General features: G+C 38.4%; 1 protein-coding gene across 1 annotated transcript in view; it reads left to right on the forward strand.

Moving 5' to 3' along the window:
- The window catches only part of MAP7 (microtubule associated protein 7), a 100,507-nt gene that overhangs the window by 31,764 nt on the left and 55,420 nt on the right, over positions 1-13,323 (forward strand). Inside the window, exons 2-3 of the mRNA XM_023528389.1 lie at positions 6,598-6,699; positions 10,823-10,900. Coding sequence (XP_023384157.1) covers positions 6,598-6,699; positions 10,823-10,900 — 180 coding nt within the window. The remainder of the gene's footprint in view (positions 1-6,597; positions 6,700-10,822; positions 10,901-13,323) is intronic.

The raw sequence follows: 13,323 nt of genomic DNA on the forward strand, positions 1-13,323 counted from the left end.
TTATCCAGAATCCACTGAAGCTAAAGTAGTCCCTCACTAGAAGTTCCATATGATATGCTTCGTTGACTTTCATTGCCTTCATGATAAAGTTCAGACTCTTGGAATTCAAAGGGGCATTGACCTCAGCCTATTCATCTTATTTTCAACTGCCTGCCTTCCTAGCCCACGTTCTAACTGGACAGTCCCTTGATTATCTTTTCTATTTCCCCTTAGTAGTCTTGCTCATGCAACACCCCAGCCAGGAATGTTCTCTGCTTTACTTTTTACGTATATACTACATATTCCATTTTTTAAAATTTTTATCGGTGAAATTTTCTATCACTACTTCCTCCTCTAACACCTTCTCCCACCTCTGAATCCCTATAACACGATCTATATTATTTATTTGGTTATTAATCCTCTGGTGTATTGATTCTTAAAAACTGAATTAGTCTACTTTTGCAATTTCATGTACTTGCATATTGTCTCCTCCGATGGATGATTAGTATCATGCAGATAGATGCTGTGTCCTATGACCTTTATATTTTTATGCATAGCAAAGTGTCTGGGCCATGGGGGTGTGTGTAAATGTTTATTGAAAAAGTTACTTAACATTTCTGAGCCTGAGAATATGGTGGGTCCATTGATAGTAACAAAGAGACTGACATTAGAGATTTTCTGTTTTCCTGAGGACAGTTAGTTCAGCTTTGACATAGTTTCAAGTGATAGCAGAGATACACAAGCATATATTCCCTACAGGTGGAAGACTGGGCCTCTATTGAGAGAGCATATTTATAAATGCAGATTTGAAAATGACTGACATAGAGATAGTGCTTCAGGCCATAGCAGGAGATAACTTTTCTGAAGAGAAGAGAAATTGCTGGCGGAATCAAAAGCTCGAAAACAGTTCGAAGAAGTGACCTGGAATTAGGAGGCCAGAAAAGGAGAAAGAAGCGGTCAACAAATTATTCAGTTAATATTATTTTCTCAGTACTGAGCACCAGGTGTCGCACCAGGTAGGGTGCTGTCTGAATAAATGAGAATGGGAAGAAAACTGAGGTTAAGCAGGAAGTTAAACCCAGGTTTGTCTGATGCTGATTCCCATGAACTCTGAATTCTACACAGCTTCACATATAACCATGAGGAATTTAAACTAAAGGGGAATCTCTCCATCATGTGGAATAATTAGAAAAGTCATCAGGAGTTATGAGACTGCATTAAGTCCTTGTTTGAATGCAAATTTTATAAATAACTGGATAAAATATTTAATATCTATGATTCAAATGTTTACAATACTCCTGGCAGCTATATCAGAATAAAATTTAAATGTCAAGTAAATGAGCAAAAGGATTATGAAGTAGAAAATTTTAGATGAAAAGTTTTTCTTTTTTTTGTACATTATGATTTTAAACCAGTAACATTCTTCAATTGCCATAACAGTATTCTGCAGCCAGATTTTCAAATAAGCTATTTATTAGGTTGTTGGGGATCTTCCAAGGCCACCCCAGGTTCTGGGATTCACTGGGAAGACTCAGAACTCAGCAGATAGTCATACTTGTGGCTAAGATTTATTGTAGCAAAATCAGGTGTTAATTTCTAAGGCTTTTTCAGTCCTGTACAGGTCGATCTAAACTATGAGAGTGAAACATACGAAGTCGTGATAGTCAACCATTTTTTACTACAAAAATGGCAATTGCATGTGGTTCAGTCTAGCTCTGTCTTCTAGTTTACTCTCCCAAAGCGTGTGGGTGGCCTGGGGGCAGTATGTCCACAAAGTCCACTTGGACAATATAGCAGAGAAGAACCCATGCAGAGCTGGATGTTGAAACTTTCACTGTTTCCCAACCCGCAGTCCACATTTTATTAAAAATGGTGACAGAAATACATTATCCTTGTGGATATCAAGACCACATATAGTCAGTGAGATTTAAACTTAGGATGGTCTCTAAGGTTGTAGTCACAAATGTCTTATTAGAGTAAGCATTTTCACTAAATTAAGCATTTGTTGGACCAGTTATTATGATCAATTGTGAAGACTCTTCAACTAGACCATACAGCTAAAAATAGTGAAAACCCCATGACCTTTATGAGAAGACATTGCAAGGAATGCAGTGAATCGGAGGATGTGGATTATAGAGACACATTTGTGGCCTTACTGGAGCTGCAGAATTTTTACTAGATGAAAGCTCCAAATGTCTTCTCCTTCTCTATTTTGTCTCAGAGTAATTTAGAGAGAGTCCCAGACCACAAAGGTGCTCCTCTGTATCCTTCCTCTTGTCTTTATGCCAATACATGTGACACTAATGGAATAAAGCTTTCAAGCTAGCATGAAAATCAATAACGATTTTATAAAGCAGGCAAAGAGTTACTGAGCATCATACTATATGGCTCAGTTTTCTTATTTTAAAAAATGAAGGGAAAGAGTCAAATAATAATGGAAAGTCACCTGAGTCATTTTTAAAATGATATTCTTAACAGCAAATTTTAAAATGGTATATTCAATCCTATATGCCAAGTTACTTAGAGTTTCCAGATATTTAAGTGGTGTGATCTTAAAATGAATAAATTGCTGTTTTCTTTGTGTTCTCAAGCATCGAAATACCCTGAATTTTGTTTTTTTAAAAAAAAGGTCAATCTCTCACAAGGTTTTATTTTCCTATTATTATGATTGAGGGTTTTTGGGGTTTTTTTTAAGGCTTATATTTACTTAATGTGATGATAATGTGAAGGGCATTAAATCTTAGAAAACTGTCATCTTGCTAAGCCTCAGAAAGACTCTTGATTACCTCTTCCCAAGCCAGGGTATACTCGAAAAATCGTACCAATAAGTCTAGCCTTCCTGAGGTCTCCAGGAGGTGTGACTGAGCCGAAAACCTCTGAAACCAGCAGTTGTGCCAAAAATTCCTGCCACATTGGTCATCTTGCTCTTGGTGACACTGTCAGGACCACTGTCACCAAGTTGACATAGGTTAGCTTTCTCTGTTAGTGCTGGGTGAGCAAAGCCCTGAAGAAATAGAAACCCAACTTCCCACATTTGTGCGGGGAATAGGGAGAGAGCCGAAAATACTCTCTGCCGTTTATTGAGTCTTGCAGTGGGTCTGGCAGTCTCATTTACTTTTCACAACTCTGAAAGTGTTTTCCCTCTTTACAGATGGGGAAATTAGGACTGAGAGGTCAAGTGATGTGGTGAGAATTCACAGCTCATAAATGGCAGAGCCAGGTGGACTGACTCAAAAGGATGCACACCCCCACCGACCTCCAAACACACAGCTATACCTCGCATGGGGGCAATGAGTGTGAGAGGCCCAGGACCTCAGTGGAAGAGCATACAATTTGAAAGAGGCTGAATGACGTTAAACACCTGCTGTGTGTCAAACCCTATAGTAGATTCTTATCATACATCTTCTAGTTAATGCTCCCAACAAGCCTGTGAGTTAGGTGGCGTCATCCCCATATTACCTACTCAGAGAACTCAAGAAGCTTTCTGAAGGTCATTCAGCTAGTATTTAAACAGGTTCACAATTGAACCAGGTCTGTTGGAATCTGTATCTTCCCTCTTACCATTGATAGAATGTTAACCAGAGAGGTTTTTGGAGAAATAAGAACTCTTATGGTAGTGGAAGAGAAAGACTGATAAAAAGTGGAAAGATAGCTTGAAAACTTTAGACAAATGTCCAGCCTAATGGTCTCACATTAGCAGTTTATAATCTTGAACCAAACAGCCTGACAGTTTTTTTTTAATTACCTTCATTTTATTAAATTTAACCTATCAGTTTTACATGAACGCAAAAATTTTTAAGATAGATTTCAAATGTGTCTCGTTATGAGTAGGACTCAGAGGTCTGTTAGGATAAAAATGAATTTCTGAGATCCAGATGATAATAAAGTGAGCAGATAGATGTTCAACTAGTATGGATCCAATAAAAGTCAGAAATAGATAAATTGGAATTCAAATAGCCAGACATCTAGTTTAACTGAAATTTATTTTTTACATTTGTTTCAAGACAGTAATGCAAATTACAACCCAGAAAAAAATCTTTTATCAGGGATTATTTAGAAAATTCACATGTACTGAACATGCGTTGTGGTCTTTTAATCTCCTTCATGGTCTACTGTTGCATACTATTCAGTTATGGTGATGTGTGCTATCAGGACCTGGGGGCACTGCCGATACTCAGTCACCAGAGAAAGCTTAAATTATGTCAAATATGCCAAGGCAAGAAAGAAATGAATACATCCAAAATAGATTCTAAACAAGTGGTCCTAATTATCCTTAGTTAACTAAAAGCAATAAATAGAAGATCCCTTAAGCAGCTTACTAATTAGGCTTTACTTGCCGAGTGCTGGAGGTGACTTATCATAGAAAATTATAATCAAAGCACTCCAAATCTGGTGGTACTCCTTTTGGTTTATCTTTCTTAAGTGTTAACTTCTTTATGAGCAGTTTCAAGAAGATTAACTTTCAGAAGAAGGAGGAAAGTTCCAAGTACAGTCAATTTTGGGTTTTTAGGGGCTGCCTCTAAAGTTGTGACTATAGCTAAGACTAACTAGGGTGGGCTTTACCTGCTACGTGGTGATAACGGGCAGCTAGTATTTGGCACGTGAGATGAGAGTACGTGTTACAGCATCACAGAACCCATCACGCTTTCTGATTTCCCTTCTAGATCAGTGTCAGGGCCTATCCTGACTCCACTCATACGCGTCTTGATTTGTCCCCATCCCCCAGCTTTAAGTATGTACACACAGAATATAGCCTTTTTTCATTGATAAATTGCCTAGTAAAATTTCCTCGAGTAGCAAAGTCCTATCAGAAACCATCGATTTGAGGCCTGTTGCTGTTTATTTGTTGTCTGCCCATTTTCTTGCTATATCTTTACAGACCTTTCCCTGAAAATAAGGCAAAGAAAGCTCAAATAGATAAACCAATCAGTGTTTGCATTTGGAACTGTTATTTAAAGCAAACAAGTTGTTTGAAACTGGGCAATATTAAAATAGTTACATAAGATAACTTTTTACTAGTTAGGGCATGATTTTCTATGCTAGCTAATACTATATGTAATTGAGAGAAAGCCGCAAAAACTTGATTTCATCCCCCACTCAGAGGTCAAAGGTAAACTTAGTGAATTTGGTAATTTTTTAAAGTACATCTTGAATACCATTTTTGTAATTACTCTTCTTAAAGCATAATTGTCATCACACCCTTTCAGGTTCGAAAACCTTGAGCAAATGATTCCTGTGTTCTAGATAGTATCCAGGTCCTTCAGCCTAATGGAAGAAAGAATGACTATGTCAGGGGGTAAGGAAGAATGGGGAGTGATGAGTGATGGGGGTGCTATTTTAAACAGGTGAATGGGACTCTCTAATATCATCTTTGAGCAGAGACCCAAAGGAAGTGAAGAAGATATTCGTGTTGATAAATGGGAGAAGAAATTTCAGGTACATGCAAAGGCTTTGAGATGGACTAAGTCAGTCAGTATGAACAGTGCAGAGTTAGAAGGAAAATGGTACAAGGTAAAGGCCAAATCATATAGTACCTTCTAAGCCATGGTACAGACCTTGCGTTTTACTCTGAGTGGGATGAGAGCTATTGAAGGGTTTTGAGCAGAGGAATGACGTGACATATTTTAATGGGATCACTTTGACTGCTGAGATGAAAATACACTGAAGGGGATCAGTGGTAGGATCAGGTAGACTAGGTAAGAGGATATTGCAGTCACACCGGGAAGATGATCAGATCATAAAGGTAGTGGTACAGGTGTTAAGATGTTTTTGAAGTAGGGCTGAAAGCACTTATAGATTGAATGTGGGAAGTGATAGGAGAGAAGTTAAGGATGACTCCAGTGCTTTGAGTGTGATCAGCTGGAAGAATAGAATTGTTTTAATGGATGGGGAAGACTGGGCAAAGCTGGTTTTAAGGCAGAAAGTAGGAGGCAGGGAAACTCAGGGTCTTGGTTTTTGACGTGATTTCTGAGACAGTAGCAAACATCCTTTAAATATCCTGTGAAAATATAAAGTAATTAAATGAAATAATATGTGTAAGGAAGAATTTGCCTGGGCCTGGGGAACGCTATACTGGATATAACCAGAGAACTGCCTGATATTTCTGCCCTTCGTTCCTTTCCTAGAATACACTTCCCTTATTCTCTGTAACAATCTTCGTTCTTAAACTTTTGGCAGAGGCTTTTTAAAATGTTAGTAAATTATATTTTCTGATTCCCTTTTGGTGACCTACTTGGTTATGTTCTTGGAATTTTTTGCTTCCTAATGCATGTACTTTGTAAGAACTGAAATCAGAGATTTTCGATTTTAATCATGCTTCCACATGGTTGCTTTATGTGTAAAGTGGGACAGCCGGAGTAAACAGCTTCATGGACCCTTGAACGCACCACTGCTATAGGATTGGTCACTTCAGCTGAGGCTGTTGATTTTTGGATGTGTCCTTCCCAGTGAGCAATATGTTTCTTGAAGGCACGGGTTGTAACTGCTTCATCTTTTTATTGCCTGAATCTAGCCTAATACCTGATACAAAGGTTAACAGTAAATGTTGAATAGACAAAAGTTTCTGAATAAATTTTAAGAAACTAAACATGTCTTTTCTCTTTTGTCTCATCTGTATAGCACCTGACAGCTACAAAGTACAAGAGAAGAAAACTGCTGCCTCCAACCGGTCCTCCTCTGCTATTTCCGGACAAAATAGCAACCACTCAGGAAATAAGCCAGGTAGGACGCATTGCATTTGCTGTGGAAAAAGGAAGGGTATCCCAAAAGCCTTGAAGGCATGCTAGAATTTAGGAGAGCTTGGTTCCAGTCCTGACACCGAAACACACATTCATACTGGTTCATGTGAGTTTAAGTCAGAGAACCTCTCAAAGCCTTGATTTTCTTTTTTTAAAATGGAGATTGAAAGACATGCCCTTTTTACCTCTCATAGTCATTTTGACAGTGAGATAGTGTATGTGGATGCATGCTTTACTGTCAAGCAGTGTATAAGAGGTAATAATTTTACTATTCTGTTCGAAATGATAGATGTGACACAATTTTTTGTACCCGTATGCCCAGCATTATTGCATATCTCTTTTGTGACTTCTTGAAAAACCATTTAAGGAAATCTTTACACATAGCAGAGCTGGCATAGAATTATGTTTTTGTTCTTCATCCACCCAATGATTGTACACTTACACGGTAATTTCATTTAATAGCCTGTGATTCATGGTGTGTTCCATTCAGTTCTACAAAGAAGCAGTCTGTAAACATAATGCAAACAATTGGCTAGACAACGCAGCTGCTTCACAACAACCATTGTGTGGTTCTGGGGAGAGACTAATGTACAGTATGATAATGAGAGACAATCAAAGGAAGGTAAAGGCAAACAGAATACCCCATGAGGGTCTTGGAAGCCTACTTGGTGCTACATCCAAGGCCAAAGTCACTTACGAACAGGGAATCTGTGAGAATAAAGATGGAAATAATTGCATCAGGCCCCACAGAAAATATTCCCCATTGTACCAACTTTTGTGGGGCTTTTTTCCCCGTGGAAAAGGTCTTAGAACAGAGCCGATAAATTGAGTTTGTCACTTAGAAAAAAGACAATAAAAATCACTATTGCAAGTATCACATGAACAGCTATTAGTGCAAAATGTATAGCTTCAGCGGAGTTTAATTAGCAGGCTGAGATTTACCCATTCAGTCAGTTTGCCTTTGCATTCACTCATTATCTGCTCCTCTACCACCCACCACCCAGACACCATCTAATAATATTTATTGAGTAATTATTCTGTGCCTGGGACTGTGAGAGGTACTGTATGAGCCCTATCTTTTCAGGACTTATTCTGATGGGCTTTTTTTCCTTATACCCAAGTGAGCATCCTCGTGGAAGTAGTTGTTTAGCATGAAAACCTCATTTGTTTTATCATAAAAATGGAGCATAACTAAATGGTTTATGCTATTTTTTCCTTGTTCTTGACTATCACTTCTAATGAATTGTTCTACCATTCAATCAATTCTAATCCATTTTCATACCATTCTGAAATTCAGAAAGAAGACATTCCTGCATTCTACTTTACATTATGGTGGGGTAAACTTATGTGTGAATAAATAATTCCAGCACAGAATTGCCAGTGTGATAATTGATCTGCACAGAGCACAGAGAGAGCAGAGGCCAGACAATCTTCATTGCCGTTGGCCATCTCTTTTTAGAGCCACTTGATTTATGCTACTAAAGTCAAGTTAAATGAGGAGACATTTCATTTCACATTGTATATTTTGAGAATCTTGTGTCTGCTGTCTTGTATATAGAGATAAGCAAAAGTTCTCAAAAGACTTATTTTAAAAACCACCATGTTCTGTTCCTGCAAATAATATAAGAGGTTCCATATTGGAGGGCTAGACTTAAGTAAAACTATTTTATTTTATTGGATATGAGTAATGGGAATATCTGTCTAGAGCAGTTTAATTTTCATTTCCAAGAACTTAAAATGAAAGAAAAAGTACATGCTAAATGTTGTGATATTTTGAGTATTGCCCTAACTAGATATGGGCATCCTGACCAAATGATTTCTCAAGATCTCTTTTAATAAAGTAAATTTTAGTTAAATTTCCTCCCCTCTTTTACCTTCTGATACTTTGAACTCAGTAGAAAACTCGAGAACATCTCTTTGATTTAGAAAGCATCTATTCACATTTACATTGTTAGTGTCTTTAAGACATGTATGGAAGGCCCTCGTAGTGTTCTATAAATATGGGCACTTACTTATAGGATGGACCAGTGCTTTCAGCTATGAATACCCGAACCCAGACCAAAAGAGACAGTTTATAAAGTCACAGATCTGTTCACGTCTACAGAAGTGGGAGATGGTTCTTCAGAACTCCATCAACCGCCTCCAAATGATTAAGAGTTTGACCTAATTAGAAGAGAAATTGCATTTTCTTCATGAACAATGCATACCTGAGAAAAGTAGGAACTCAAGTTCATTAAAAATTCCTCTCAATTTTTATCCCTCTACTACCCTCTACACAAGTCTTTCAAAGAGCCACCGAAACTTCGTTCTACCTTGTTGTTTACATATAATTTTCCCTCATAGAGGAATGCATGACCTGAAATCTTCCAGCCCTTCTCTGGCTGCTCAACCATGCTGTTCCGATGACTCTCTAGGTGCCATGGGGTGAAAAAAAAAAAAAAAAAAGGCCACAGGATTGAGTTAGAGATCTGGTTTTAAGCCCTGCCTTAGACACTTTGCTGTGCCATCTTCCTTAGTCATATTTCTCTCAGTTTTCTCATTTGGAAAATAGGCGTAATGACTCTTCGTTGAATGAATAAATGCCTGGCTAATTCATAAGATTTTAGGGTAATTATTATCATCATAATCTTACCACTACTCCGCTTTTTATATAGTGACAGGCAGAGTGAGCCTAGAAGTGTATCCCTCTGCTTGAAACCCCCCCCAGTGGCATCTCCCTCAGAGTATAATCAAAGTCCTCACCAGGCCCCAGTGTCTCTGGCCCCATGACTTACTGACCTCATTCTACTCCAGCTGCCCAGAGCTCCCTATTGTTTCTTGAACACCGTGAGCATTCACGACCTCAGGGCCTTTGCACTTGATTCCCATATTCTGGAATATCTGCACAGCTAGCTCCCTTACTTGGAACAGATTTTTACATATAAAAATTACCATCACAGTTAGGCTGCTCTTGGCCCTATCTAAAATGTTAGACATCCCCTTCCTGCCATTTCACAATTTCCTTTATTGCTTTGTTGTCTCCTTAGCATTTATCTCAGCCTAACATTCTATATATTTTGCCCCCTTTTTTTATTCTATATATTTGACTTATTTATCTTGTTTATTAAATTTCCCCTGAGTTGAAAGCAAACCCCATTTGAGCAGAGCTTTCTGGTTTTTTTGTTTGTTTGTTCAACTCCTTTCTTTTCAGCACATAGAGGGGTGCCCGGTGCATAGGAGATGTTCACGTGTTCAGGGAATGAATGAATTTACTGTAGCTTATCATGGGCTAGGCACTGTATTAACGCTGTTTCAGCATTATTTTATTTAATCTTTACAGTGATGTGAGATAGGGTCTATTGTGTCCTCATTTTAGAGGTAATAAGTAAAAATCCATGAAACACATGTCATAACTTGAGACTTAGAGAGGTAGGTAAGTAACTCAGCCAAATTTACACAGCAAGTGATTGACAGAGCAGGAACTGAACCCATGCCTATCTGACTCCAAAGCTGGCTCTTCACATCTAACTGGTGAACATCTCAGAATAACTGTGCTTAGGATTCTATTTGTTGTTAAGGAACAGACCTTTTAAAGCATAAAAATAGTAGAAGTTCAGTAGCTTAGAAACACAAAACATAATACATATTGATTGGTGAAAATAGCGAAAAGGCTACAGTTAAATTGTTTTTACATAATTTTTTGCTGTGTCTTTTTAAAATTTTTTTCCAGTTTTATTGAGATATAATTGATATACAGCACTGTATTTTAAGGTGCACAATATAATGATTCGACTTATATTGTGGAATGATTACTGCAATGCATTTAGCTAACATCTATCATTTAATATAGATACAAAAGAAAAAAGAAAAAAATGGGTCTTTTTCCTTGTGGTAAGAACTCATAGGATCTATTGTCTTACATGTTTTTAAATAGAAGAAAAGTCCTTGGAAATTCTCAGGAAAATAATGTTAAAGTATATCCCTGACACTACAGTCATATGTACTAATTGTAAGACTAGTAATCTTTCATTCATCAAATTTACTAGACAGAAAGATATTTATCAGTGTATATCATTGGTTTTTTAAAAAATCTACTCTTTCTCTCATGTTTTTTATCTTGTTTTCAGACCCTCCACCTGTGCTACGGGTTGATGACCGGCAGCGGCTGGCCCGAGAGCGACGTGAGGAGCGGGAAAAGCAGCTAGGTATGTCTAGTCCTCATTCGATCTCTTAAGGACACTGTTGTTGAAATGGTACTTTTTCCCCTCTACGATAATGGACACTTAACATTGAGCAAATGGACATCGATATAATAACGGCGCTGTCTAGCATGACTTCATGAGTTTTGCAGATGGATTGCAAAACAGAATTTAGTGTGTGATATAAACATAGGACTAAATTGTAAGCAACAATAAAGTCAGGCCCAGGATTAGGGTTCTTTTCACTTCTTACATTGTAATCCTAGTTTAATGTGGCTCCAGAGGGAATGTATATATAACAGGCATGATGGCTCAGCTTTCATTTTACGACTTAAAAAAATACAAGGATGGTAAGCATATGGTTCTTTTTTATGTGAACAGTTATGAGACAACACCCTGCTAGAGCACTTACTGTTTTCCACGGTAAAATGATGCTGCTGTTGAATTTACAGACAGATGCTGCCAGTTTGCTGCCAGGAAAAGCACAAGACCTGGAGCTGAGGTTTCCGATTTTCCTTTTGTTACCTAAGGCCCTTGTGAAAGGTTAGCAACTGTGGTATTTGCCATATAATCACCCGGAGAGCTGGGTCCCAGGACTAGTATACCAGGAAGCCAAGATCAGGGCACGTAGCAGTCATTGTCTTCTAGAACGTTGAGCAAGGATGCTGGTGCCAACTGCTCTTTTACTTCGATGTCCGTTTATGCACAGTAGCTAAAACAGGACACTCTGTGTGCCTTGGAAAAATGAAATGCCTGATCAGTGTGTCTCAGTGTTTCTGGTATGTCTAGGCATTTTATTCTATTTTATTTTATTTATTTTTATCATTATTATTTTTTAGAATTTTTATAAGAGTTCATGTGAGCCAAACTGACGGCATATACTAGGGAGCAAGCTCTCAAATGTTCTCATGTCTAAGTATTTTAAAACTGGGACTGACTTAGGTTGCCAGAATCTTGCCAGTGGATGACCCATAAATTTTCTAAAGTTCTGCTACATTTTGTAAGAGTTAACGTTTCAGTTGGGGAACCCAGCCCCCTATATCCTGTCTTCGTTATTCTTAAGAACCCAAATTTGTGAAAGTCACTGGAATTAGGTTTTCGAAATTCTGTTGGTGTTATTTACATTCTTTTAACACAGGCCTCTTTCTCTCCTTTGCCATCATGACCATATGAAACTACTTCTTTTGCTGCCAAAGTTTTTTGACACGAATATCAATGTCTTGCTGGAAGTGAACAAGCTCTACTGTCTTCCCTGTGCCCAGGGTTTCCACCCAGGCTTGAAGTCCCTGTCAGGTTCCCTGCAGGCTGGTAGGTTCCTGGAGAGCAGGCGGTCTGTGGCTGTGAGGGTTCCCTCTTTCCCTGGAGTGCTTTGTGGTCTACTGACCTTCCTTGTGTGGACTGTGCCCACAGCTCCCTAGTTGAGGTTGGTTTGACAAGTGATCCAGAAATGAGAAAGGGAGAAAAGGCAGAGCTACTGAAGCAGGAAGAGACTCCAGATGAGCAAAAGGAACAAACTGACTACTGCTCTGGGGTGATCGTTGTTTACTTGCACTCTGTTTCTGAATCCATCTGAGAATTAGCCCTGGTGCCCTCCCACTCCCCTCTCCACCCCATCCCAGCTGAGTCAGGCCCTACACCACTAGATGTCTCCTTACAGTTGCAACATGACTTCATGTCTGCTTGAGTGGAAGTAGCTTCATAGCTTCAGCCTACTCCTTTATGATTTAAATCCCATTGTGAATTAGCTCTTACACACTAACTCATACCTTTGCATTTGGGTTTCTTTGTCTTTCAAAGCCAAGCATAATTAATTCCTGTAGAAAGCAGGAGTATGCTTGTCAAACAAAAATAATTTCACTTCTTATGCTATAAAGTTGTAAGACTTAACAGCTTTGAGCCTGCAAATTATCCCTACAAGTTGCCTAGCTTTGTATGTTGAATAGCTAGATTTTTTTCTTTTAAGATGTAGCCCCATATTTCAATTCCTGTCGATGGTACAGAACATGACTCATTAATTTATATATTTTGAAACTTTTTTTTTTTTTTTTACCAGATATTGTGTTAAAAAGATGAATAAAGTTGAGACCCTCAAGGGCTCGCTGCTGTCCATAAAGGGGCAGATAAACACACAGCAGTTCTAATGCAGGGTGGCTTTGAAGAGATGCACACAAGGGACATTGAGAACCCATAGAAGTACCTAACTCGGCCTAGGGATGTCAGGTGCCGCCTGAGCTTCGAACGAGAGGGTGAAGACGGGTCATCCTGGAAGATAGAAGAGGCAGGGACTGAAGAGCAGTGATGCAAGGACAGCTGGGAAGAAGACCCAGTGTGCTCCTCAGATTATTATATGAGTCAAAGTGACGTTCAAGTTATTGTATTATTCTATTATCACAACTTTACTTTAAAAAAAAAAAAAGCTTTTTTTTAAA

Source organism: Pteropus vampyrus, unplaced genomic scaffold (assembly GCF_000151845.1).
Source record: "Pteropus vampyrus isolate Shadow unplaced genomic scaffold, Pvam_2.0 Scaffold24, whole genome shotgun sequence".
NCBI classification, from domain to species: domain Eukaryota; kingdom Metazoa; phylum Chordata; class Mammalia; order Chiroptera; family Pteropodidae; genus Pteropus; species Pteropus vampyrus.